General features: G+C 47.9%; 2 protein-coding genes, 1 long non-coding RNA gene and 1 pseudogene across 12 annotated transcripts; 2 read left to right on the top strand and 2 right to left on the bottom strand.

Moving 5' to 3' along the window:
• The first annotated feature begins 1005 nt into the window (after positions 1-1005).
• On the top strand, positions 1006-25796 carry Gm8909 (predicted gene 8909). Of its 6 annotated transcripts, none has more exons than XM_006524801.4 (8): positions 1006-1164; positions 1317-1682; positions 1900-2175; positions 3734-4009; positions 4136-4252; positions 4416-4463; positions 4586-4631; positions 4932-6709. In XM_006524801.4, exons 1-8 carry the CDS (start codon positions 1101-1103, stop codon positions 4942-4944), a joined length of 1206 nt encoding a protein of 401 aa, XP_006524864.1. In that variant the 5' UTR covers positions 1006-1100; the 3' UTR covers positions 4945-6709. The 6 variants fall into 6 exon arrangements, with proteins under 6 accessions (XP_006524864.1, XP_006524867.1, XP_011244875.1 ...); XM_006524804.3 differs by having other exon boundaries at positions 1008-1164; positions 1401-1682; XM_006524802.4 differs by having other exon boundaries at positions 1040-1164; positions 4431-4463.
• On the bottom strand, positions 7234-24590 carry 2410017I17Rik (RIKEN cDNA 2410017I17 gene). Its single transcript, NR_033517.1, has 4 exons — positions 24406-24590; positions 14244-14309; positions 8462-8583; positions 7234-8371 (listed from the first exon to the last, which is right to left on the bottom strand). It is a non-coding gene; the product is annotated as an RIKEN cDNA 2410017I17 gene (long non-coding RNA).
• Gm6659 (predicted gene 6659) lies at positions 9555-11754 on the bottom strand (annotated as a pseudogene).
• Gm10499 (predicted gene 10499) lies at positions 23408-27860 on the top strand. Of its 5 annotated transcripts, XM_017317765.2 has the most exons (9): positions 23408-23748; positions 23951-24220; positions 24421-24696; positions 26181-26456; positions 26584-26624; positions 26813-26897; positions 27077-27109; positions 27229-27276; positions 27575-27820. In XM_017317765.2, the coding sequence occupies exons 1-9, from the start codon at positions 23661-23663 to the stop codon at positions 27637-27639; spliced, it is 1182 nt and encodes a 393-aa protein (XP_017173254.1). In that variant the 5' UTR covers positions 23408-23660; the 3' UTR covers positions 27640-27820. The 5 variants fall into 5 exon arrangements, with proteins under 5 accessions (XP_017173254.1, NP_001357747.1, NP_001357749.1 ...); NM_001370818.1 differs by lacking the exon at positions 26813-26897 and having other exon boundaries at positions 23659-23748; positions 26584-26612; positions 27575-27860; NM_001370820.1 differs by lacking the exons at positions 26584-26624; positions 26813-26897 and having other exon boundaries at positions 23659-23748; positions 27575-27860.
• The last annotated feature ends 110 nt before the right edge of the window (positions 27861-27970 follow it).

Here is a 27970-nt window from a genome sequence, read left to right as displayed (position 1 = left end):
TTCCATTTTAATTCTATGTCTGTCTATCTGTCTGAATATCTATAAACTACCTACCTAACTAACTACATACCTACATAGCTGCTCCTCAGTCTCTTCAAAATCTGATTACCCTGCTCTGAGGTAAGAAAAGGTCCCTATTTCTCTCCCCATCTCCTCCCTTGCCCTGACTTTATCAGTCTCTCCCATGGTTATGTCAACAGCATCAACCAACAGGCAAGGAAGAGACATGTTCTCAGGACTGAGGGGCAGGAATGGAGTTGGAACCCACTGTGCTCCCATTCCTTGCATTCCAACTGTTTTACCTTGGGTCCTCCATTCACAGGGCAGGTCCCTGGCTCAGCTCAGGGGGAGGAACTCACACATGCTCCTCCCTCAGCTCTCACTGAGTGACCCTGCACCAGGAGGCTGTGCTGTTTGCATTTGTTAACTCCACACAAACTGAGACATATATAAGAAGAGGATCCTGAATTGAGAAATTGCTTCCATCCAGGACGCTTTTGGGAAAGTCTATAAGGCATTTTTAAATTATTATGAATGATCAGTATGGAAAGGCTCAGCCCACTGGAGTTGGTCTTGGGTGGTGATCACGAATTGTATAAGACAGAAGACTGAGCAAGCCATAAACTACAAAGCTATTAGCACTGATCCTCATGGTCTCTGCTTCAGTTCCTACTTAGAATCCTCTCTCAAGGTCCTGCCATGAATCTCTTCAATGATAGACTGAGATGTGGAAGTGTAAACTGAAAGAAACCCTTTCTTCCTCAAGTTGCTTTTGGTCATGGGGTCTTATCACAGCAATGGAAACCCTCACTAAGACACAGGTGCACAAGGGCCTCACTCTGCTCCCTGCAGACACCACCCTCTCCTGCAGCTCAGCTCCTGCCCCTCCCTTGCCCTGGAGCAGCACCACTTTATAGCTCCTGGGGATCTGATGCCCTCTCTGACCTCCTGAGGTAGCAGGAATTATCTGGCAGGTCTCGTCTCCATTGGGTGGCAGGATCCTGGGGAAGGAACCAACAGCTCCTCCGCGGGCGCTGGTTATAAAGTCCAAGCAGCCTGAAGGCCTCAGATCTCCTGTATCATCATTCCCAGATGGGGCAATGGCACCGCGAACGCTGCTCCTGCTGCTGGCCGCTGCCCTGATACTGACGGAGACACGCGCGGGTGAGTGCGGGGGTCGGGAGGGAAACGGCCTCTGCGGGGAGGGGCGGGGACGGCACCGTGGAAGCCGCGTCCCCGTGTCGCTCACAAGACCCTCCGCCCCTTCTACACCCGCATCCCAAACCTTACGCCCTGCTCCGCTTCTGCCCGCGCAGCCACCGAAGGTCCCGGGAGGAGGTCGGGGTCTCACCGCGAGCCGCCCCCAGGCCCACACTCGATGCGGTATTTCACCACCGCAGTGTCCCGGCCCGGCCCACACTCGATGCGGTATTTCGAGACCGCCGTGTCCCGGCCCGGCCTCGGGGAGCCCTGGTTCATCTCTGTCGGCTACGTGGACGACACGCAGTTCGTGCGCTTCGACGGCGACGCGGAGAATCCGAGGATGGAGCCGCGGGCGCCCTGGATGGAGCAGGAGGGGCCGGAGTATTGGGAGCGGGAGACACAGATCGCCAAGGGCCATGAGCAGGGTTTCCAAGGGAGCCTGAGGAACCTGCTCCACTACTACAACCAGAGCGCGGGCGGTGAGTGACTCCGGGTCGGAGGTCACGACTTCGCCAGGTCCCGAGACAGGGGACAGAGATCTCCAGTCCCAAGTCTAGGTTCGGGAGCAGAACCAACCCCGGACCGGTTTTCCTTTCACTTTGGAGGAGTCCCCAGGTGGGCGGGGCGGGGAGGGCGGGGCGGAGCGGGTGAGCGGGGATGGGCGGGTGTGCCGGGGTTCACACTGGGATCCCGCAGGCTCTCACACATTTCAGAGGATGTACGGCTGTGACCTGGGGTCGGACGGGCGCCTCCTCCGCGGGTACTGGCAGTTCGCTTACGACGGCAGCGATTACATCGCCCTGAACCAAGACCTGAAAACGTGGACGGCGGCGGACTTGGCGGCGCAGATCACTCGACGCAGGTGGGAGCAGGGTGGTGTTGCAGAGACGCTCAGGGCCTACCTGGAGGACCCGTGCCTGGAGTGGCTCCGCAGATACCTGGAGCTCGGGAAGGAGACGCTGCTGCGCACAGGTGCAGGGGCCGCGGGCAGCTCCTCCCTCTGCCCTCGGGCTGGGGCTCAGTCCTGGGGAAGAAGAAACCCTCAGCTGGGGTGATGGTCTCAGAGGGGAGAGAGTGTCCCAGGGCCTCCTGATCCCTCATCACAGTGACTGCACTGACTCTCCCAGGGCTCAGGCTTCTCCCTGGACAGTGCCCAGGCTGTCTCAGGAGGGAAGGAGAGAATTTCCCTGAGGTGACAACAGCTGCTCCCTTCAGTTCCCCTGCAGCCTCTGTCAGCCATGGCCTCTCCTAGTCTGGATTCTTTGCCCACACCCACTGTCTGTGGACATGGATTCCTGTCCTGCTGAGTGTGTCAGCCCTTACACCTCAGGACTGGAAGTCGCCTTTACCTGATGGGAGACACGGACTCCCCTACACTAGGCTGGTTGCCCCAGTTTCTAGAATTTTCAAAGAATACTTTCTGACAAATCCCTCCCTGTCTGTAACCCAATTCTTTCTACTTCTTCACTGGTGAATGGTCACATGAGCCCTTATGGGCTACCCTGGAGAAATATAAATCCTGGAATTTCTTTTTCTTTCTTCTCTCTTTTCTTTTTCTTCCTTTTTCTTCTTCTTTTTCTTCTTCTTTTTCTTCTTCTTCTTCTTCTTCTTCTTCTTCTTCTTCTTCTTCTTCTTCTTCTTCTTCTTCTTCTTTTTAAAGGCATTATTTTGTTTCCAGTCAGTTTTTGTCTGCACTGGAGTGATCCTGTTTCTCCATGCCCTTGTATTATCATTTGTATCAGTCTCCACAGGTGCCAGGGGAGGCTGCTAACCTGGATAATTACACAAGTCCTTAAAAGAGCGATTCTTCTGAGTTTAAACTATTTCCTGTCAGAACTAAACATCCAGAAGCCTCCTGCTGTCTCTCTACCCCAGCAAGTTACATTGCTCCCCCTAGTGAATCAGGAATTTGACTTTCTGAGAGACAGGGTCTTCTGAAATCCAGTGCTATAGTGAGCCCACCCTGTGAGCTCACTGTGTTCCAGTGAGTGTTGCACTGGGGTCCACAGCACACTCCAGGGATTCTGTGTAACATACCTGTATCTTGTGCCCCAGAGGCAGGGACTGGGAGTCATTTTCTCTGGCTACACACTTTGTGATGGCTCTTCACTTGGACTGACAGTTAATGTTGGTCTGCAAGATGACCACAGTGGTAGTCTCAGTGGTGGCATCCTTCCAGTGGCATATGACCCTGATTTCTGATTTTGATATGAACTCAAACACATATTAAATTACTTACTTGCCATTCCCTCTTCCATTCTGTGACTACCTCTCTCATGCTATTGAACATCACATAAGGATGACCATGTTGACCCACTGGCTCATGTGGATTCCCTCTTGTCTTCTGAGTCCCAAAAGAAAATGTGCAGTTCTTTAGTGAGGGGACCAGCTCTACCTGCAGGTCACTAGTGCAATGACAGTTGAAGTGTTAAATAGACACATAGTTCAATGTCATCATTGGTTTAACTGAATCTTGTGTAGATTTCAATGTGTCTTGTTAATTGTGTGATTTCTTAAATCTTCCACACAGATCCCCCAAAGGTACATGTGACCCATCATCCCAGATCTGAAGATGATGTCACCCTGAGGTGCTGGGCCCTGGGTTTCTACCCTGCTGACATCACCCTGACCTGGCAGTTGAATGGGGAGGAGCTGACCCAGGACATGGAGCTTGTGGAGACCAGGCCTGCAGGGGATGGAACCTTCCAGAAGTGGGCATCTGTGGTGGTGCCTCTTGGAAAGGAGCAGAATTACACATGCCATGTGTACCATGAGGGGCTGCCTGAGCCCCTCACCCTGAGATGGGGTAAGGAGGGTGTGGGTGCAGGCTCAGTTCAGGGAAAGCTGGAGCCTTCTGCAGACCCTGAGTTGGTCATGGCTCAGATCTGGGATCATAATCCTCACCTTCATATCCTGTACCTGTCCTTCCCAGAGCCTCGTCCATCCAGGGACTCCAACATGGTAATCATAGCTGTTCTGGTTGTCCTTGGAGTTGTGATCATCATTGGAGCTATGGTGCCTTTTGTGTTGAAGAGCAGGAGAAAAATAGGTAGGAAAAGGCAGGGTCTGGGTTTTCTCTCTGTCCCCTTTAGAAGTGTGGTCAGCTCATTAATGGGAAAAAATCCACACCCCACATTGCTACTGTCTCCACCTGGGTCCTCAGTCAGTTCTGGGAACTTCCTAGTGTCAAGATCTTCCTTGAACTCTCACAGCTTTTCTTCTCACAGGTGGAAAAGAAGAGAACTATGCTCTGGCTGGAGGTAGGTGTGGGAGAGAAGATTGTCTCTGAGACTCTTGGGGTTAAGGTAGAGCAAAGTTAGCCCATATTAGCTCCTCCAGCCTAACTGTCAGTCTCCTGAATGTCTTCTTTCTTCTACTGCAGGCAGCAACAGTGTCCAGGGCTCTGCCTTGTTTCTGGAGGCCTTCAGGTAAAAAATAGGACCGGGGATTGGACCTAAGGCAAACAGAAGAGGACTGGGTCCCAGGCCCTCTCAGATTTACACCTTTGCATGAGTGGTGGGACTTGGAGATGGTTTCATATTGAATGTCCTGACTCTTATTTTTATACCCTGAGATAGCCTTCCTGTGGGAACAAGTTCTGACTTAGAAACTACAAATGTCTAAAGCTATTTGCTTTTCCTCTATGCACAATGGGAAGACCTGGAAAGCCCAGGATACCTTGGCACACAAGGACCCTGTCCCTAACTTCCCTGTTCTCCTTTCCACAGCCATCCTTCCTGATCCAGCAGGCACTAGGGGACATCTGCATCCTGTCAGCTCCATGCTGCCCTGAGCTGCAGCTCCTCACATCCACACTGAACATAAGAATCTGAATGTGAACTCAATTGAATCTGAATTTGAAATAGAAGAAAGTGGCTGGTTTCTGTCCTTGAGAAAATAATCTGTCTGAAATTAAATCAGAGCTTTAGATTAAGGGCCTTGGCAGAGGAGACTTCAGGAGAGTCTAGTCTTCCCTGTGTTGCTTATTTATTAATGGCCACTCTTATGCACCTGTCTAATGAAAATGAGCAGGGTACATAAGGAAAATGCACAAAGTACACTTTGAAGAGAAAAGGACCACTAAGTCTAGTGCTCAGAGGAATAACGTTTAAAGAAAATCTACTGCCAAGTGGAAGAAAGGGACAAGCCACACACAGCTATGCTTCCAAACTGTAAATGAAAATTAAAGAAAAGCTTAAATAGTGAAGAAAACCATTAAAACCACAAAACTGGTGAGAAGATAAATGAATGTAGGGGCCACGTTCTAACTCCAGCAAGCAGCAGAACTTAGCAGCTTTATTCTGGCTTATGGAATCTCCCTACATTTGTGTGTCCAGAGTGTCCCTACATGGAGAGCCAGAGAGGCCATTGAGCAAAGCTGGGAGAGTGAATGCTGGATTTCACTGGAGATCCCAAGATTGGGAGATGCCAGTCTTCCTGTATTCCCAAGGAGAGCTGCTATTATGTGTGAACCAGCCTGAAAGAGCTGAAAGAGCCAACACAGCTGACAGGAGCTGGAGATCTGGAGAGAGTTTTGGCAGCAGACATGGAGATGAGTTTGCAGTTTGCCCAGCTGGGTTTTAGTCTGTGATCCAGGGTTTCCTCTCTTTGCTCTTTCCCTTCCTTTTGAAACACAAATGCACATCCTTTGCCACTGTATATTTCAACTATGTGACCTGTTTTTATTTTCTTTAGAGGGTTGCAGTTAAGAGATTGTGTTGAGCCTCAGAAGAGAGTATAAACCTTGAAGTTTTAAAGTGTTGAGACTGACAGGCTATGCAGACTTTTGAAGTTGGACTGAGGTTCTTTTACATTCTGTTATGGCTACACTCCTATGGGGCCAGGTAGTGAAATATGGTAATTTGATGAAAATGTCCCCCATTGGCCTAAAGACTTGAATGCTTGGTCATTAGGGACTGTCACTATCTAATGGATTAGGAGGTATGTCACTCAGGGTGGTCTTGGAAGATTCCAAAGCCCAAGACAGAAACTGCCTGAGGAACCAGATGTGGAACTCCCAGCTACTGCTCCATCCCCATGTCTCCCTAGATGCCAGCCTGCTTCGCTCCATGAGGGCAATGGACTAAACCCCTGAAACTGTAATTAGGTCCCAGTTAAATGATTTCTGTGGTTGTTGATGATGTTGTTGTTGTTGTTGCCATGCTCCTGATGTCTCTTCATAGCAAGAGAACAATAAATAAGACACAAGTTGAACTTTAGAAAGAAATCGTTGTAAAGACCTTTCAATGAAAACTGAGAAACTTGTGTCTTCTTTTGTTGTATCAAATTTTAAACTGTTTTTTTTTAAACCTTGCAAAAAGATCACTAAATGTCCATCTGACTCACAGGATGCTGGAGTAACATTGTAGTTAGAGTGAGTATTCACAGATTTGCAGCTCTGCCCTTGATTCCATCCTCTCAGGTGGTCAGGACCTGCTCTCTCCCTTTTCCTGACAGAGAGAGACTGATAGTATGGTCATGTTCTTGTATTGGATCATGAACCTATTGCACACATTCTGTAATATTCTATCATTCTCTCTCTCTCTCTCTCTCTTTCTTTCTCTCCCTCTCTCTCTTTCTCTCTCTCTCTCATGGCTGGCTCTAGGTAAGTAAGCTGCTCTTTCAAGAGCAGTCTAAAGAGACTTCTAGGTAAATAAGAGACAGATGTCTCTCTGGGCCAGCCAGCCAGAACCTGAGTCCTTTCCAGCTGCCATATGAGGAAACCTTATCTCATGTGACCCCAGCTCTAGAGAAGCCTTGAGAAAACACAGCAAGAAGAAAACAGGACCTGGGAGAGTTCCTGAACCAGGGTCACCAAGGACTCTTGATGTCACAGACTGTGGGAAGTATCAGTGCTGTGCTGTCTCCACATGCTGAGCTTGGCTGCTTTGCTACAGTGCAGCAGATAACTGGGAAGTGCAGTTCTCCAACAATCTTCCTGGGGAAGTCAGAGAACTCTGAGCTAAAGCTGCAGTGCCTGAAGATGAGGAATTATCCTATTCTGCAGTTCTATTTGCACTAAGCTATTATAAGGCAAACTTCTTAGTATTTTATTTCAATTATAAGTGTTGGAAGCAAATTCTTAGTCCAGCCTAGGTCAGGGGTGGGCAATCCCAGGGCCCTGGATTCCCCATCTCCCCAATTTCACTTCTGCTCCTAACCTGGGTCAGGTCCTTCTCCAGGACACTAATGAATGACCTGCTCTCAGATCTCACCCCCATTAGATAGCAAGATCTTGGGAAACCAGCCACCTTGGCCAAGGGCTCTGGTTGTGAAGTCCTGGCAGATCTCAGAACTCAGACCCTTCCTGATTGCCAGAAGGGGGCAAGTGCAGCGAAAGCTGCTTCTGCTGCAGGCGACCGCCCTGGCCTGGACCCAGACGCGCACGGGTGGGTGCGGGGTCGGGAGGGAAAAGGCTTCTGGGGGCATGGGCGGGTCGGGGACTGCACAGGGGAAGCCCGGTCCCCGCGCCGCCCACCCGACCCTCCGCCCCTTCTCCAGCCACGTCGCAAGACCGGCGCCCTGCTCCCTTCCAGACCCGCTCACAAGCCCGGGGTCCGGGGAGGAGGTCAGGGTTTCACTGCGCGCCGCCCTCAGGCTCACACTCGATGCGGTATTTCTCCACTGCCATGTCCCGGCCGGGCCACGGGAAGCCCCTGTACATGGAAGCCGGCGACGTGGACTACACGCAGTTCGTGCGCTTCGACAGCGACGTGGAGAATCTGAGATATGAGCCGCGTGCGCCATGGATGAAGCTCCAGGGCCCTGTGTACTGGGAGCTACAGACAAAAGTCGCAGAGGGCCATGAGAAGAGTTTCCAAGTGAAGTACCCTGCTTGGCTACTACAACCAGAGCAAGGGTGGTGAGTGACCCCATGTTGGAAGTCACAACCCCTCCTAGTCTTACTCAGGGGCCAGGAAGTCCTGGGGCCCAAGTCCTAGGAGCTCCCAGAACTTGCGGGACCCTCTGGGACCCAAGACCCACTTTCACTTTTAGTTTAGGAGATTGCTAGGGCACAAAGGGCGGGCAGGGCTGACCGCGAGTCCTGCAGGCTCTCACATGTTCCAGTGGTTGTATGACTGTGACGTAGGGTCCGACGGGAGCCTCCTCCACGGGTACTGGCAGTACAGCCTACAATGGTCGCGATTACATAGCCCTGAACGATGACCTGAAAACGTGATTGGTGGCAGACTTGGCAGTGCTCATCACCCCAAGCAAGTGGGAGCAGGCTGATGAGGCAGAGCATTATAAAGCCTACCTGGAGAGCACCTGCGTGGAGTGGCTCCAAAGATAGCTGGAGCGCAGGAAGGAAATGCTGCTGCACACCGGTTCAGGGGCCACAGGCAGCTCCTCCCTCTGCCCTTGAGTTGGGGCTCAGTCCTGGGGAAGAGAAAACCCTCACCTGGGGTGATGCCCCTGTCTATTCTTGTTTTTATAATCTTTTTTTTTAAGTGACAAGAAAAAAAATCACACATTGAAATTAACCAGAATAGAAGCCATACATCTCAGTTAGAATAGCCATTCTGAACCGCTGAATATTCACTTTGAATTATCAAATATAAACCCAGTACCATTAGGCAAAGAAAAAAGAAAGAGGAGGGAGGGAGGGAGAGAACCCAGGACAGAGGTAGAACTAGAAAACAATTGGCTTCTTACCCTGTCTCATACCTCAAGGTGACTATCTGCATTCTGCCTCTTCTTGTCTCTCAATATTTACCTTTCTTGTTTCCTTTTGGCCATGTTATATTGTACACATGTATTCAATTGGATACATTTATACATATGCTTTTTGCTATATCCCACACTTGAGGAAAGGCTATGTAATTTTCTTCTTGACTTTGTGTGACCTCAATAACACTATATATGCTAAGTTCACCCATTTGCCTTGGTTGTTTGTGATTACATTGTTTAGAGCTGAATAGTATTCCATAGCCTTGACATTTCATGTCCAGCACCTCTACCACATGCCTTTGATTTTCCTGTCTATTTTTGATCAGTTTCAGCCTGTTCCTGTCACTAGAGCTCTGCAGTATAATTTGAGGCTGGGATTGAAACACCTCCAGTTCTTACTCCTGAGCCTGGCTCTGAGTGGTCTTTTAAATTATTTACTAAACATATCAAATTAATGAGAGTCTAATACTAGTGCATTAAGTCTGTAGGTTACTTTGGTAGAATGGCCATTTTCACAATATTACCTCTGCCAGTCCTGGAGCAAGGGTTTTAGGTCCAGCATCTGACATTCTCTTAGGTGATTTCTTACTACAGTACCTTGAAGGTTGCCACATAGACTTCTATCATTTCCTTGATTTGATATATCCCTGAACTCTTTTTCTTTTTTCTTTTTTTTTTTTGGCAAGGTAAACAAATAGCTTAAATATTTTATTCATTTGAAACTAAGCTTATTAACACTATATAATGAAAATGTACAAAGAATAATGTTGCAGTTTTTGGTTAGATTTAAGTCAAAGACATTCATTAATAAGGAATCTTCAAATGTGAATACCCCAGAAATGTCCGCAAGCCAGCTGATCATAACAACTGTCTCTGAATATCACCTTACTTTGGAAGGTATTGGCAAACATTTGAATTAAAACTCAAGATTTTTCCAAAATAAAGCCGTAATTAAAATAACTATTCTATATTCAAACTAAAAGTTTTCATAAAACTTTCCTTTCCAAAACAACTGTAAAGGAAACAAGGCATTTTGTAAAGTGTGGTCCTGAATAAGTCACAGTAAAAATAAATGTATACTTAAATCCCACCTCCTCAAACCAGAGGCTGCTTTCTGCTCACAGCCTTGGGACCAAGGCAGAGAACAGCCAATAAGCAACTTCAGGCAGGGTATTGCCAAAACCAAGCTCTAAGGGTTGAACACGGACACCTCAGGAGAGTTTGGGGTAACCTGGACAAAGGGTCCAGATTCTATGTTGAAAGTGATGCGAAGGTGAGCAGCTCCTCCCAGGTAGCAGTGCTGTGAGCCTGGCCCAGCCCTGCACTGCACTCCTTACGTGCTCTGGGGACACCCTGATCTTCCGCTCCAGGGGAGATCTTTTCCCTGTAGAAGTTCAGCATTCAGGGAGCTCCGTGACTGTATGAATGAGGTGAGCTCAGACTCCACAGGATATTTTAAGGCTTGGAGTCAAAGTATTTTTCCAGCACAGCTAGGCAGAGTCCATGTACTGATAGCCTGTCTCCAGTTTGTTCTAATTTCTCACCATGTATTTGCAGATTCAGGACTGCAGACCTTTCCTAGATCATCATAATCACATCTAATGCCCATCCTAACTTACAATTCAAATTCTGTGCCTGGAAACTGTCCCTGTATTTAACGATAATACCTACAAATAAGCAACCCACTGTTACCACCTATGTGGTCACCAGACATTAACGATCTTCTGTAGACCAAGGCAATGTTTTTAACCATAATTGTCGTGCATCAAATTCACAGCCAGAATCCCCAAGATCATTTTTTTTTTGCACAATACAAATAATAACTTAAAACACACACACACACACACACACACACACACACTCACACTTCTCACAGAGCTGTGCTTGGGGAGACTCCACGTGTTGAGTGCCACTGAAGGCATTCTTTGCTAGACTGCTGTTCCAGGTACTTTGTCTGGAAAACCTATCGCAGTAGGGCACAGCTGTTTAGTAGATGAGCAGAAAAGAAAGATATGCTTGTGGCAACCAGAAAGTTTTAAGGTCTTTCAAGTTGTATAAAATGGACCTGCAGAAACATTTAAGTGTTCTCAGGGTGCAAAGTTGGAGCTGAAATGTGATGTCAAACCAGTTGCAAAAAGTGTACAGCAGCCATCTCTTGAGGTCACACCTGGTACCTACATAGGCAAGAAGGCTTCGGGATACATAGCTTGTTGGCCTTGTCCCGTATCGCCGCATGATCTGATCATGCGTGAATTTCACAAACAATTCATACTGTTCTGCGAGTTTGGTACTGAGGATCTGCTCATACTCCTCTCGGACTTTATCTTCATTGTCTTTTAAGAGCCGCTCACATATTATCCCCACTTGTCGAAGGGTAAAGTGGGCTGGTCCTTCTTCATCCAGAAAGCACCTGGAGAATTTGGTGCGGTAAGTGCCGAGGAGGAAGGCTGACTTTCTGAAGTACTTCTAAATGTCTCCATCTCTGGTAACGATTATATTCTTGTTTTATGTTCTGAAAAAAATTGCTCGGGAGTTGGAAGGCGACGCTCGCTGCCAGGCGGGGCAGGCTGCTGGAGGCTCGCCGGCGGCGTCTGGATCTGAAGCGGTGGCGGCTCGGCGTCCGGGGACCTGAGGCCCGGAGTGGGGCCCCGGCAGAGGGGCGCAGCATCGCCGCTTCGGGGAACCGGGGCTCAGCAGCGCCGCCTCGAACTCGCTGGGCCGCTTCAGTGCCGCCCCGCGCGCCATCCCGCGGAAGGGCCAGAGACCAGACGCAGACGGGGCAGCAAGGACGGCCCTGGATCCAACTCTTCAGCTACTGCTCCCAAGCCAAGCCGGCTCCAATGGTGCCTCCTGCAACCAGCAGCCGCGCTGGCCCCGCCTCCTGGCGATCCCTGAACTCTTAATTCTTTGAACATTATTTTGAATGACATGTTTCTCCTAATGTCCTCATCTGAGAGTGCACTGTTCCACAAATGAAGGCTACTGTTATTACACTGATTTTGTGTCCTTAAACAATAAGTGTTTCTTAGGTCCAGGAGTTTTCCTGGGACTCAACTGGGTCTTTATGTAAAGATTCCTCTTGTTTGGAACAATACATAATGTGGCTTTTTCCTTTCCTTGATTTAGCCCTTTTCTGTCTTTCTTTTGACTATTTCTGAAGCAAATGTGAAATTATCACTGTCTCAAAGGAGATACTGAAGAATCAGACATTCTTGCCTGATTCTGACTTGAGACAGAACTCAGGCTGTGTTTCCTTTGACACAGCTTTCCTCTCCCCCCACACAACTCCTCCTCCTCCTCCTCCTCTTCTTCTTTTTCTTCTCCTCTCTCTCTCTCTCTCTCTCTCTCTCTCTCTCTCTCTCTCTCTCTCTCACACACACATGGGAGGAAGAGAGTTCTCCTGGGACTCCTCACCCTTTATCAGGAAAGGGTCTCCCTTATCCCAGGTCTTATCATTTTTCAGGAAAGCTCAGAGTGTGTATCATGAGGGAAGGAAGGAAGAGCCTGAAATAATCAAGTCAGTTAACCTCCCATCTGCAGTCCTTGTGAGCCATGGCCTTGCTCAGGACCCATTCTCAGCCCACACACAAGCTCTTTGGAGTCTGACTCCAGTGAAGCTCAGTCTCTGGATCACCTGGTCAGGGAAGAGATCACTTTTTCTACTGCACACTTAAGAGTCTCTGACCATGGGCTGGTTAGCCCAGATCTAGAATTCTGCAAACATAACATTATCCACAACACTGTGTCTAAGCTACCGAGAACTTTCACCTCTACCACACCTGATTAAGTCCATTCTCAGGACAGTCTAAGCTACCGAGGACTTTCACCTCTACCACCTGATTAAGTCCATTCTCAGGACAGTTTTATGGACACTGATAGAGGCACTAGAAGAAAGAAAAATGCCTGACATTTCTAACTTTTGTCTCCAGACCCCCAAAGACAAAAGTGAGCATCATCCCAGACCTGAAGGTGATGTCATCCTGAGGTGCTGGGCCCTGGGCTTCTACCCTGCTGACATCACCCTGACCTGGCAGTTGAATGGGGAGGAGCTGACCCAGGACACGGAGCTTGTAGAGACCAGGACTGCAGGGGATGGAAACTTCCAGAAGTGGGCAGCTCTGGTGGTGCCTCCTGGAGAGGAGCAGAGATACACATGCCATGTGGACCATGTGAGGCTGCCTGAGACCCCCACCCTGAGATTGGGTAAGGAGGGTGTGGGTGCAGAGCTGGGGTCAGGGAAAGCTGGAACCTTCTATAAACCCTGGATAAGGTCAGGGTTGATGGCAGGAGACATGACCCTCTCTTTCCCTTCCTTGCCCTTTCCTTCCCAGAACCTCCTCAGTCCATCATCCTCATTAGAACCATTGTTGGTGCTGTCCTTGGGGCTGGAAAAGATGTGTCAGGGAGCAACCAGGCCTGGTGACCGTCCACCCAGCACAGAGCAACCAGGGCTGGTGACCCAGCAAAGCCTGCCCAGGGCACAGCTGTGCTCAACATCAAGCCTGACTTTCCTGGTATTCTTCCAGCCAAGTCTTCCCTGCTGCATTGCCTCCCCTGTTATCCACACACCGCTGCTGTCCCTAACTTCCACTGCCCACCTCACCATGACAACATGAAATACCTTCCTCCCCTCAGAGCTGCTCATCCTGCCCATGCTCAATCAAGCTTCGGCCTCCTTCACAGATGCCACCAGACCCCCAAAGTGGGGAGACAGCAACTCCTCAATGAACTCCTAGAGAGAAGTGCAAGCCACACAGGGTCAGACTCCTGGGAGCAAAGGACCATCATTTTGGGCAGTGATGTCTAATGATCTGCCAGGCAGTAGCCTCTGTGAGCCTTCTACCTTAGGTGGTGATGTCACAAGGTGCAGGAGATGTCCCCAAGGATTTCCTCTAGAACCAAGAACCAATAAGCTGGCCAATCAGGGAACAGTGCTTGCCACTGGTCCCCAGAACTCAAGGTGGAAGAAAGAAGAAAAGAGCCCACTCTTACAAGTTGTGACCTCTGGCCTCCATGAGCTTCAGATGTGCCTGTGAGAGCTTACATGAGCACACACACAAACAGTTCCCTGCAAACAAGAATGCACATACACAGAGGGCTATCATGCATGTATACACATACACACAAAGCTATAGTCCATGAACACACATACACATGTAGTTAAAGTGCATATACACACATATACACATAGCTATAGTACACACACATGTATACATAAATAACTATAGTTTTATTTTGCTTCTAAGCTATTAGTACCATGAAAAAGTTAAATGAAACAGACTAGCAACAAGGCAGTGGGTTGTAATCATGACTGTACACGGAGGTCAGTCCAACAGCGTTATGGTCTTCCTTCCATACCCAGGCCCTACCTGTGTCCAAGCATTGAGCAGCTGCTGGAAACTCTCCTCCCCTTTGCTGTCATCAGCAGCCCGCTCCTAAGGAAGACAAGAGCAGTCAGGAGCTTGGGAACCTTCACTGTTGCCAGCACTTCCCCTTCATTCCATGATGAGGACACTGCCAGGATCCAGGGGTAAAGCACTGAGCTCAGGCAGAGCTCACAAGCTGTAGGGACCCCGTGGGAGGAGCAGCTTTACCATCAGCACCCCGAGCATCATGTCATAGTTGTTGACCAGAAACCCAAGCTTCTCCTTCCTGGAGGAGAACTCTGCAGCCACTCAGAGGACAAAATTCTGCACCTCCACCTGCACAAGCCAAATGAAAGCAGCAGGTTAAAAAGCTAGGACACAGGTCCCCTCCCCCTGCTGGCAAGTCTGTCCCGCCTAGCCCCACCTGGAGCTGCTCCAGGAGCTGCAGAGTGCATTCCTCCATTCCTTGGGGATGGATCAGTCCAAGGAACTCCCAGAGCTTGCCGGACCCCCTGGGACCCAAGACCTGGGACCTACTTTCACTTTTAGTTTAGGGGATTTCTAGGAAGGAAGGGAGGGCTTGGCTGACCTTGAGGACCCACAGGCTCTCACTTGTTCCAGTGGATGTATAGCTGTGACATGGAGTCTGAGGGGAGCCTCCTCCAAGGGTACTGACCAGTTAAAATGGGGAGCAGGATCACATGACATCAACTGAGTACTTGAGGGACTGCTCACAGGCTGCAAACCCACTTGAGGAAGCAGAATTAACATCAGAATACAAACAGCACCAGGACAGCCCACAGCAGGACACTAAGCTTGTTTGCTGCACAGTCCCTCTGCTGTTAGACAGAGGAGCTAGTGAGCACTCCTTCAGGAGAGGCTGCATCCCCACACTCCTGTGACACCTCTGGCCCTGCCTGGGGAAAAGCAGGCACAGAGGACCACCATGTGAGAAGGGTTGGGAAGAAGAGGACTGGCACCTGAGCTCACACTCACAGCTTACCCAGCACATTCCACAGGAGCTGTGCAAATACACAAGGCTACAGGACAAAGATCTTATGGATAAATGTTTGCCTGCTCCAACAGGGACCCATGCATCCAGGGATCAAGATAACTTAGGGTTTCATATTCTGCTTCCAGGGCACCCTGTGTCCGCTCCTTCCATAGAGAAGGCTGGAAAATGGCTCAGGCTTTGTCAGGGAATCCAGACACCAGCTGCCATCACTGCATTCCCAGGATGATCTGAAGTCAATGAGCAAGAAGAGCACTTCCTTCTGTGTACCATATGATGGGGAGTCCGAACATTCTGAGATCTTTGATTAAGAATGGCCCCTGTAGACTCATATATTTCAAGATAGTCACCAGGCAGTGAGGCACTTTGAAAGGATTAGAATTGGGGGTTTGGCTTGATACAGGAAGTGTTTCACAGGGAAAAGTATTTGACATTTCAAAATCCCATGCCAGCCCAGTCTTGGTCTGTCTGATGCCCATAGATCAGGATGAGCTCCCAGCTACTGCTCCAGCCCCATTTCTGCCTGCCTGCTTGCTGCCCTGCTCCCCACCATGATGAGAAAGGACTAAGCCACTGACATTGTAAGCAAGCCCCGATTAAAGGCTTTCTATTTCAGAACTGCCTTGGTTGTAGTGGCTCTGCATAGTAATAGAACAGTGTCTAAGACTCATCCTATCATTTCCTAGTCTCTGTCATCTATGTCCCCATCCATCCATCAGTCACATCACCTAGAAGCAAGATGAACCCTAATGCTCATTAAGACCAGACCCAAGGCACCATTCCCGTCCCTCTGCTGATAATGAAAGGAAATAAAAATTGAGGCCTGTGATTCATGTAATTTATGTCAAATAGCCCAAAGAGTTGTTTGTGAGCTTTAAAGCCTGGGGCTGAGACTGAAAAAACAAACAAACAAACAAACAAACAAACAAACAAACAAAAAAACAAGCCCGGGCACGCTCAAGAGCATCCTGAAGCTAGGTCCCCCGGTTGTAAAGATAAGGGAAGGAATGCAGGAACTGGTTCTGACTATCTTGCCTGACTCATTGAAGATCCAGCAGCCTGGTGCCTCCTGCTCACCCCACTTTCCATAGAGAGCATAGTTGAAAGCTGAAACATTAACCAGATGCATTGTTGACTCAGAGAAGCCCCCTGCTTTAGAATTTGTGTACGCCCCGACCTGCATGTACTACGCTGCTGACTCATAATCATGTTGCTGATATTTGAATGGGCCAATCATGTGTAACCGCGCCAATTCTTCCTAGCCCCTAAACCCTACCCTATAAAAACCCGGAGTTTTTGAGTCTCGGGGTCGATTCCTCTGTCTCCTGCTTGAGATACGTATCGACCCGGAGCTCCACCATTAAAGCTACCTCATGCTCTTGCATCAAGGAAGTCTCTCGTGTTTCTTTGGGTAACCCTGTGTCCTGAGATTTGAGTGGGGGGCTCCTTCTTGGGGTCCTACAATGTCACTCTCCAGCTCAGCTCTGACACCTCAGAGCAGACCAGCCCTTTGGTAAACCTAGAACCACCCACATTCCAGAACCAGAGGACTCCCAGCCTGCCCTCAGACACTCAGCACCAACAGCTTCACCAGCCACAAAAGGGATACATTACCACTGTTGCCTGCACCCACTTTCTCTTCCATTCTTGCTCAGAAGCAGCCTTTTTATAGGACCCTCCATATACAGTAAATCTCACTCCTGAGCTGTGTTGGGGGTGTGATCTTTGAGGCATTCCTTGGCTCTCTGAATGCCACAAAGATCCCAAAACCTAACATTGGCACCATGGTTTGATAGGCTGTCCAAAAGCCTGTGCACCCCTTGGAGGACCAAAGCTATTCAGGGACTTTATACCTTATCTCCTGTCCACCCACAGCAGACTCATCCACCTTCTGGCCCTCCATCCATCACCAGCACAAGGTGAGTGATCCCTCTCAGTTGGCCCCAGTGCTTCCCTGAGACTTGGTACTCTATGAGGTGGAGGTACCCATCCCTGATCTGAACCCTTTTCTGGGTTAGGTTTTATTTTGAGCAATACTTTTTTTCTGCTACCTGCTGTCTCTCTTTGTTCTTCCTTGCCTGTACATTGTGAGTTTCCTTGTCTCTCACACATAGAGTAGAATGTGGGTGATTCTAGGATTACCAACAAGGCTGGTCTGCTCTGAAGAGTCACAACAGAGCTGGAGAGTGATATTGCATAGCTATAGAAATTCCGTTTACAAGAATTTGGTTTTACAATTCTCTCTACCTCCATGGCATCAGGTTTTATTACAACATCTTAGCCTCAGTACAGATGAATGGGCAAAAATTTGGTGCAATTGATTTCCAACATTTCCCAAATAATAGCAACTGCCACTGCACATAGAAGTGATCTGCAAGCTGAAGGGGTTGGCAGCCCCATAGGAGGAACAACACTATGAGCTAACCAGTAACCCCAGAGCTCCCTGGGACTAAAGCACCAATCAAAGAAAACACATGGTGGGACTTATGGCTTTAGCTGCATAGGTAGCAGAGGATGGCCTAGTCAGTCATCAATGGCAGGAGAAGCCCTAGGTCCTGTGAAAGCTCTATGCTCCAGTATACGGGAATGCTGTGACTAGGATGGGAGTGGGTGGTTGGGGAGCAGGGAGAGTGGGGAGGGGATAGGGGATTTTTGGAGGGGAAAATAGGAAAGAAGATAACATTTGAAATGTAAATAAAGAAAATATCTAATAAAAGAACAAAAGGCTTTGCAAAAATAAAGAAAGATTTTATAATTGTTATGATCAATGGTAATTAAATATTAGCTGCTTATTTTAGTTATGGTTATTAAATGTGCCCACAGCAATTCTTTGGCAAGAGAAAACATTATTGTAAAGTCGTCTTTCTTCTCCTTCTGGCTGACCATTGGCCTAAGGGGAGCTGGCCAGCTGCTGGCTGCTGCGGGGCGGGGCCCTGTGGCTTGGGAGGCTGCCAGAAAGTAGGCACCTTTGTCATGAACTCAGGGGCAATCCAGAGATAGGCGAGGCCAAGGTGGCATTGACCTCAAAGCAAAGCTTTAATATCCTATTAAGACTGCTGTGGTGCTAATAAAGAATTGTAACTAAATTTGTTTATTTTAGAAAACCTATAACAAAAATTGTGTCTTATAAACCTGACAAAGTGTTCCTTGTTCCAAACAGCAATTAATTTGGTTATTATAGAATATTGTTATTTGGCCTATTGCATACTATCATTTTAAATAAAGTTGATAATTACTATCCTAAAGATAAGGTGAAAATTGTTTTTAATCATGCTTTTGTACCTTCTATAAATTCATTCATCGATGTATCCCATTTACTGTGTTTAAAAACAGCCCTTCTATGGGAGAAAAGTATATGTGAATTGGATCACACGCTTATTCTTTTGAGTTTCCTCCTGCTTCAGCAAAGATAATTAAACTGTGTGCTGTAGATGGTGTTTTAAAATGTTGAATAATCAAACTTTAATTTGTATATTAATAGTCAATATATATCTCAGAGCTTACAATTGCTTAAAATTGTTCATCCCTATAAATTCTCAAATTTGCAATTGCTTATGCATGTACAACTCATAAGAAAAAATGCTGTTCTTTTAAGAAGACTGTTTTTAGACATTTAATAAATTGTTCTGGATTGCCTGGACAAGACCCCTTAAGGCAATGCCATGCTAGATTTATATCTCAGGCAGATTACAGACTTTACATAAGAATAATGTTGTTCTTTATTTAATCAAAACAGTAATGGCTTAAGATAATATTTTGGCATTTTTAGAGAAGGTGCATATCAAATTGTGAAAGAGTTGTTCCTGGTGTCCTCAGTTCCTACCTGTTTCCACAAAATGGTGGGACCCATTAACTAATACGTGGAATGGCCCAGACCCCGTTTTAATATTGGGGAAGAGAGGGAGTGTTTCTGTTTTTCCACAGAATGCTGCAGAAGCATGCTACCTTCCAATGTGACAGGCTGACCTGTGTGTTCCTGAGTGCCCTGACAGTGGTGACAGGAAAGCTGTATTGAGCACACAGAGGAGGAGGAAATCGGAGAACAGCCACTTGCAAACAAGATGAAGAAACTTCCTATCTCCGCCATGGGCTATAGCAAGGAGAGCTGACCTGGTGTCAACTTGGGGAAAACTAAAAATGATGACTCCTGAGGCAGAGGGACTGCTACAGAGTATTGGACAAGATTTCATCAGAGACACTGTTTTTGGCCATTCAGGCCAACTCCCCTATAGCTGTAAAAACTTGTGTACCTTACCTGTATGCTATATTATTAGATAATTTTAAGAGTTAAGATCATCAATCTTGGCAAGTTTTTTCATATTCATTGTAATTCTTGTCAAATAACTAATTGTGTAGATCCTAATTTAGATAAGGAATCTGCTGTTATGATTTTGTTAAAGAGACCTGCTTATGTTTTGCTGCCTATTAGAGTTAGGAAATGATCCTTGGTTTAAAAATCTGGGAATGCAAACTTTGAAAAGGTATCTACCACAGCTTTAGATCAGCAGCTGCATACTGCTCATTTTGTTAATGATAAGCATAGGAATACTTCTGTAGCCTTGTCAGAGCTGCATATGATAGATAAAAAATTGGAGGCAACGGTTAATGTCTTAGAAGTAGTAGTCTTAACAATAGGGCAGGGCATAGCATATATTAAGGCTAGAAAGGCAGAAATTTCAGATATTAGCAAAAGTCGCTTGGACACTTGGAACATTGATGAATGGCCAGAAATTTAAAAAGTGCCCTAAGTGCATTGAATCCCCTAGATTGGGTTCAATATATAATCCTACTTGCTATTGTTATTGGCACTATTTTATTAGTAATCGTTGTGTTTCCACTCATCATTACTCACCTGAGATCTGTAGTTACGACGAGGCAGGACATTAAGGAAATTCGGCAAAAATATAAAAAAAAAGGGGGTGGGGGAGAATGCTACTCACACTCCAGTGAAGTTTGCTTGGCAGGCCAAGAGGCCTGGGAGCACTCATGAGGCAAAGAGTTTCATAGAAAATTACCTCCTGGAACTTTGGCATTCTCATAACCCGTATACTCACACCCTATCCCGGTGTTAGTCTAGTGTATGGCTCCACGTGCTCTCTTTTAGTATTATCTTACTATAACTGCCTTTTAAGATTGAATTCTGACATAGCTAAGCCTTTGCAGGGTTCCAATGTCCCAGAAAACCCTTGAAGCTGACAAACTGGGAATTCAGTAGGAATTCAGTGAGAAGGTTACCTATTCAGTAACATTCAAATTTACCTCTAGTAGAGACAGTGAAACTAATTAGGCATTACAAAGAACCATGCCATAATAGCTCAGGGCTAGACTGCAGAGTGTTTACTTGGGGCAGTAGCCAGTCTTACCCAGACAAGGGAATTCACCATGACCTAGCAAATAGGTGGGTTTACCATAAGAAAGTTAGGAAATACCACTGAGACAGGTTTCTTCACTAGGCCCAAAGAAATCAGGCAGGACTATGGAGCATAAATAAATTTTATGCCTCGATCCGGCTATTTTTATTATATAATCAGGGAGGAATTGTAGGCTCCCCAGCCTGAAGCAGGCTGATCCAGACTTTGACCTTGCTGCCACAAGAAGGAGATACCTAGGGTGGAGCCTTCTGACCTAGATGGCTCTTTTGTTCTGCCACCTGCCACTGCCCTCCTCCAAGACACTGCTACCTGCTGAGAGGCCCCTGAGATATTCCTGAGGAACATCCAATCCTGCAAGTCCTCTACAGGCTGGCTCCAGACACCAAGAATGGACTGGCGGGGGATGGGCCTTCTCTCCTTATAAGCGCACTTTGTTAGTAAACTAGACAGCTTGAACCAGGAATTGTCTTGACTTCATTATCTCTCTCGCTAAGTCTTTTTCAGCCCCAGCCTGCCTCCCAGGTGTACCCAGTTCAAGTAGGCCTCAGGCCTGTATACAACAACTCTCCTAGAGTTGCTACTAGGTCTCCACACTGATCACATTGTTACCAGGTTCTAAGGAGAGAAACATTCACACAACAGATTTCAATGTAACATTTTACTATTTCTTTATGTAAAGGAAGTTGTTTTACCAAGATTTCTCTCAGTAACCAACCTGTGACTTGTGAGCTGTGCTGAATAATTGGATAGAAAAAACTGTAGAGTTCATGTAACTTCCAAAGATATGAAATGTTAAGTACGTTACAACAATCTGAAAAGTGTGCTTTCAGATCTGTGAATCATATTTATAAAGGTCAAAAGGATGTTTTTAAAGTTTTAAGGTGTATAAAATGTAAAGGTTTAAGAAAGTGACTTACAGGGGGCTGGCAAGATAGGTCAGTGGTTAAGACCACCGACTGCTTTTCTGAATGTCCTGAGTTCAAATCCCAGCAACCACATGGTGGCTCACAACCATCCCTAATGAAAACTGATGCCCTCTTCTGGAGTGTCTGAAGACAGCTACAGTGTACTTAAATATAATAAATAAATAAATCTTTTTTTTAAAGTGATTTACAGTGTATATAAAAATGAAAAATGTTTTAGATTTCTTCCCTCTCTATGCTATTGTTATATTAAGATCTAAAGAGTTCAGAGTTTTAACATTAATCACTGGCATTCTTATGAGTTATTGATCTAGCTATGATAATCAGTGATCACAAGCTCAAGATTATGAATTTCCTATGGTTGTCTCTAAGTATAGACTTAAAAGGGCTTCTCATTGAGCTATCCAATCTGTGTATGCCCTATTCATGCTTTTACCTCAAACCCCTTTTTCAGGGTCCCCAAGCTTTTACTATGACTCAAAGGCAGGAATCTGCTGCCTTTTCTACAATGACAAGTTCAGTACACATTACACAGTGGTATGTTTACATGTCTAAAATTTATCTCATTTTGTAAACTTAAAAAATTCTTTTAAGGTTCAAAGAAACTACTTGAATCCACCTCTCATGATCAAAAGGACTCCAGATAAGAACTGTCAATCAACAGCGTGTTTCATCTCCTGCCTATTCAGCTTAGTCCTAAGGGTGGGGTTATCTTCTCCTTTTCTGTGGTCTTGGGATGCCCCACCCCCAACTAATAGGTCTAAAAGTTTAGAATGTTCAGCTAAGGAAAACAATTTATTCTAACCCCCTAAACATTATCCTCTGAACCTTATATATACAGATATGCTTCAGTAAAATGCTAGCTCCAGGTGTTTCCTCAAACTCTGCATGCCAGACAGCTTCAAAGCACCTGCCCCAAATGCCCCAAGAATGCATCTGCATGCCCCAGCTGCAGATGGCCCTGCAGAGCCTGGACAGTGAGGGAACAGCATGCTTTTTTTGAACCTAGACAGCATCCAGCTTTCTTGGGTCCCCAAAGATGTTCACACCCCGCCTTTTATATCTATCTGTCTGTCTGTTTATCTATAAACTACCTACCTAACTAACTACATACATACCTACCTACCTATCCTCAGTCTCCCCAAAATCTGATTACCCTGCTCTGAGGTAAGAAAAGGTCCCTCTTTTCCTCCCCATCTCCTCCCATGCCCTGACTTTATCAGTCCCTCCGGAGGTTATATCAATCTTGTCAAGCACAGGCAGGAAGAGACAGGTCCTCAGGACTGAGGGGCAGGAATGGAGTTGGAACCCACTGTGCTCCCATTCCTTGCATTCCAATTGTTTTTCCAGGGGGCCTCTGTCCACAGGGCAGGTCCCTGGCTCAGCTCAGGGGGAGGAACTCACACATCCTCCTCCCTCATCTCTCACTGAGTGACCCTGCACCAGGGTGCTGTGCTGTTTGCATTTGTTAACTCCACACAAACTGAGACATATATAAGAAGAGGATCCTGAATTGAGAAATTGCTTCCATCCAGGACGCTTTTGGGAAAGTCTATAAGGCATTTTTAAATTATTATGAATGATCAGTATGGAAAGGCTCAGCCCACTGGAGTTGGTCTTGGGTGGTGATCACGAATTGTATAAGACAGAAGACTGAGCAAGCCATAAACTACAAAGCTATTAGCACTGATCCTCATGGTCTCTGCTTCAGTTCCTACTTAGAATCCTCTCTCAAGGTCCTGCCATGAATCTCTTCAATGATAGACTGAGATGTGGAAGTGTAAACTGAAAGAAACCCTTTCTTCCTCAAGTTGCTTTTGGTCATGGGGTCTTATCACAGCAATGGAAACCCTCACTAAGACACAGGTGCACAAGGGCCTCACTCTGCTCCCTGCAGACACCACCCTCTCCTGCAGCTCAGCTCCTGCCCCTCCCTTGCCCTGGAGCAGCACCACTTTATAGCTCCTGGGGATCTGATGCCCTCTCTGGACCCGGAGGTAGCAGGAATTATCTGGCAGGTCTCATCTCCATTGGGTGGCAGGATCCTGGGGAAGGAACCAACAGCTCCTCCGCGGGCGCTGGTTATAAAGTCCAAGCAGCCCGAGGGCCTCAAATGCCCTGTATCCCAGATGGGACAATGGCGCAGCGAATGCTGCTCCTGCTGCTGGCGGCCGCCCTGACCCTGATCGAGACCCGCGCGGGTGAGTGCGGGGTCGGGAGGGAAACGGCCTCTGCGTGGAGGGGCGGGGACGGCACTGTGGAATCCGCGTCCCCCCGTCGCTCACAAGACCCTCCGCCCTTCTACACCCGCATCCGGAGCCCGGCGCCCTGCTCCCCTCCCGGCCCGCGCAGTGGGCCGGAGTCCCGTGAGGAGGTCCGGGTCTCACCGCGCGCCGCCCCCAGGCTCACACTCGATGCGGTATTTCGAGACCGCCTTGTCCCGCCCTGGCCTCCGGGAACCCCGATTCATCTCTGTCGGCTACGTGGACGACACGCAGTTCGTGCGCTTCGACGGCGACGCGGAGAATCCGAGGTATGAGCCGCGGGCTCCATGGATGGAGCACGAGGGGCGGGAGTATTGGGAGCGGGAGACACAGATCGCCAAGCGCAATGAGCAGAGTTTCCGAGGGAGCCTGAGGACCGCGCAGCGCTACTACAACCAGAGTGAAGGCGGTGAGTGACCCTGGGTGGGAGGTCACGAGCTCGAAATGTCCCTAGACAGGGGCCGGAGATCTCCAATCCCAAGTCTAGGTTCGGGAGCAGAACCGACCCAGGACCGGTTTCCCTTTCACTTTGGAGGAGTCCGCTGGTGGACTAGGCCAGGGCGAGCGGGGGCGGTGCGGGTGAGCGGCGCTGACCTTGGGATCCCGCAGGCCTTCACACGTTCCAGCTGTTGTTCGGCTGTGACGTGGGGTCGGACGGGCGCCTCCTCCGCGGATACCTACAGTTCGCTTATGATGGCCGAGATTACATCGCCCTGAACGAAGACTTGAACACGTGGACGGCGGCGGACCTGGCAGCGCTGATCACCCGACGCAAGTGGGAGCAGGCTGGTGCTGCAGAGCATTACAAGGCCTACCTAGAGGGCGAGTGCGTGGAGTCGCTCCGCAGATACCTGCAGCTCGGGAAGGAGACGCTGCTGCGCACAGGTGCAGGGGCCGCGGGCAGCTCCTCCCTCTGCCCTCGGGCTGGGGCTCAGTCCTGGGGAAGAAGAAACCCTCAGCTGGGGTGATGCCCCTGTCCCAGAAGGGAGAGTGTGTCCCTGGGTCTCTTGATCCCTTGTCACAGTGACTGCACTGACTCTTCCAGGGCTCAGCCTTCTCCCTGGACAGTGCCCAGGCTGTCTCAGGAGGGAAGGAGAGAATTTCCCTGAGGTGACAACAGCTGCTCCCTTCAGTTCCCCTATAGCCTCTGTCAGCCATGGCCTCTCCTAGTCTGGATTCTCTGCCCACACCCACTGTCTGTGGACATGGACTCCTGTCCTGCTGAGTGTGTCAGCCCTTACACCTCAGGACCTGAAGTCGCCTTTACCTGATGGGAGACATGGACTCCCCAACACTAGGCTGGTTGCCCCAGTTTCTAGAATTTTCAAAGAATACATTCTCCCAGATCCCTCCCTGTCTGTAACACAATTCTTTCTATTCCTACAGTGGTGAATGGTCACATGAGCCCTTATGGGCTACCCTGGAGGAATATAAATACTGGAATTTCTTTTTCTTTTTTCTCTTTTCTTTTTCTTCTTTCTTTTTTCTTTCTTTCTTTATTTTTTTTTTTTGAAGGCGTTATTTTGTTTCTAGTCAGTTTTTGTCTGCACTGGAGTGATCCTGTTTCTCCCTGCCCTCCTATTATCATTTGTATCAGTCTACATTGCTAACCTGGATAATTACACAAGATAAGTCAGGGTTCTCATTAAAAGATCGATTATTGTGAGATTACACTGTTTCCTGTCAGACCTAAACATGCAGAAGCCTCCTGCTGTCTCTCTGCCCCCACAAATTACAGTGCTCCCCCTAGTGAATCAGGAATTGGACTTTCTGAGTGACAGGGTCTTCTGAAATCCAGGGCTATAGTGAGCCCTCCCTGTGGGCCCAGTGTGTTCCAGTGAGTGCTGCACTGGGGTCCACAGCTCACTCCAGGGGTCCTGTGTAACATACCTGTACCTTGTCCCCCAGAGTCAGGGGCAGGGAGTCATTTTCTCTGGCTGCACACTTTGTGATGGCTGTTCACTTGAACTGACAGTTAATGTTGGTCTGCAAGATGACCACAGTGGAAGACTCAGTGGTGGCATCCTACCAAGAGCATATGGCCCTAATATCTGATCTTGAAATGAACTCAAACACATATTAAATTACTTTTTTGCCATTCCCTCTTCCATTCTTTGACTACCTCATTTATGCTATTGAACATCACATAAGGATGACCATGTTGATGGATTCTCTCTTGGCTTCTGAGTCCCAAAAGAAAATGTGCAGTTCTGTGCTGAGAGGACCAGCTCTGCCTGCAGGTCACCAGTGCCATGACAGTTGAAGTGTCAAACAGACATATTGTTCAGTGTCTTCATTGATTTGATTGAGTCTTGTGTAGATTTCAGTTTGTCTTGTTAATCGTGTGATTTCTTAAATCTTCCACACAGATCCCCCAAAAGCCCATGTGACCCATCACCCCAGATCTGAAGGTGATGTCACCCTGAGGTGCTGGGCCCTGGGCTTCTACCCTGCTGACATCACCCTGACCTGGCAGTTGAATGGGGAGGAGCTGACCCAGGACATAGAGCTTGTGGAGACCAGGCCTGCAGGGGATGGAACCTTCCAGAAGTGGGCAGCTGTGGTGGTGCCTCTTGGGAAGGAGCAGAATTACACATGCCATGTGGAACATGAGGGGCTGCCTGAGCACCTCACCCTGAGATGGGGTAAGGAGAGTGTGGGTGCAGAGCTGGGGTCAGGGAAAGCTGGAGCCTTCTGCAGACCCTGAGCTGGTCATGGCTCAGAGCTGGGATCATAACCTTCACCTTCATTTCCTGTACCTGTCCTTCCCAGAGCCTCCTCCATCCACGGACTCCAACATGGTAATCATGGCTGTTCTTTTTTTTTTTTTTTTTTTTTATTTATTATATGTAAGTACACTGTAGCTGTCTTCAGACACTCCAGAAGAGGAAGTCAGATCTCGTTACGGATGGTTGTGAGCCACCATGTGGTTGCTGGGATTTGAACTCTGGACCTTCGGAAGAGCAGTCGGGTGCTCTAACCCACTGAGCCATCTCACCAGCCCATGGCTGTTCTTGTTGTCCTTGGAGCTGTGATCATCATTGGAGCTATGGTATCTTTTGTGTTGAAGAGCAGGAGAACAATAGGTAGGAAAGGGCAGGGTCTGAGTTTTCTCTCTGTCCCCTTTAGACGTGTGGTCAGCTCATTAATGGGAAACAAATCCACACCCCACATTGCTACAGTCTCCACCTGGGTCCTCTGTCAGTTCTGGGAACTTGCTAGTGTCAAGATCTTCCTTGAACTCTCACAGCTTTTCTTCTCACAGGTGGAAAAGGAGGGGACTATGCTCCGGCTGGAGGTAGGTGTGGGAGAGAAGATTGTCTCTGGGACTCTTGGGGTGAAGGTAGAGCAAAGTTAGCCCATATTAGCTCCTCCAACCCTGTCAGTCTCCTGAATGTCTTCTTTCTTCTACTGCAGGAAGCAAAGGTGGCCAGGGCTCTGACTTGTTTCTGGGGGCCTTCAAAGGTAACAAATAGGATCATGGATTGGCCCTAAGGCAAACAGAAGAGGACTGGGTCCCAGGTCCTCTCAGATCTACACCTTTGAATGAGTGGTGGGACTAGGAGATGGTTTCATATTGAATGTCCTGACTTATTTTTTTACCCTGAGATAGCCTTCTTGTGGGAACAAGTCCAGACTTACAAACTACAAATGTCTAAAGCTATTTGCTTTTCCTCTATGCACAATGGGAAGACCTGGAAAGCCTAGGCTACCTTAGCACACAAGGACCCTGTCCCTAACTTGCCTGTTCTCCTTTCCACAGCTATCCTTCCTGGTCCTGCAGGCACTAGGGGACATCTGCATCCTGACAGCTCCATGCTGCCCTGAGCTGCAGCTCCTCACTTCCACACTGAGAATAAGAATCTGGAGAGATGGCTCAGCAGTTAAGAGAACTGACTGCTCTTTCAGAGGTCCTGAGTTCATTCCAAGCACTCACATGGTAGCTCACAACCATCTGTAATGGAATCCCATGTACCCTTATAGTATATGTCTGGAGCTAGGTGCAGTATATTTATATAATAAATAAATAAATCTTTTTAAAAAAATTAGAAAGGATCTGAATGTGAATTCAATTGCTCAAATCTATAAGCTGAGGGGTTGATTAGTGGGTAAATTAAGGGACTGACAATACTCAGAGTGCTGTGGAGGAAATAAATGG

The sequence above is a fragment of the Mus musculus genome, chromosome 17 (genome assembly GCF_000001635.26).
Source record: "Mus musculus strain C57BL/6J chromosome 17, GRCm38.p6 C57BL/6J".
Taxonomy (NCBI): Eukaryota; Metazoa; Chordata; class Mammalia; order Rodentia; family Muridae; genus Mus; species Mus musculus.
Note: the sequence above shows the minus strand (reverse complement) of the source record. Positions and strands in the feature narration are given on the sequence as shown.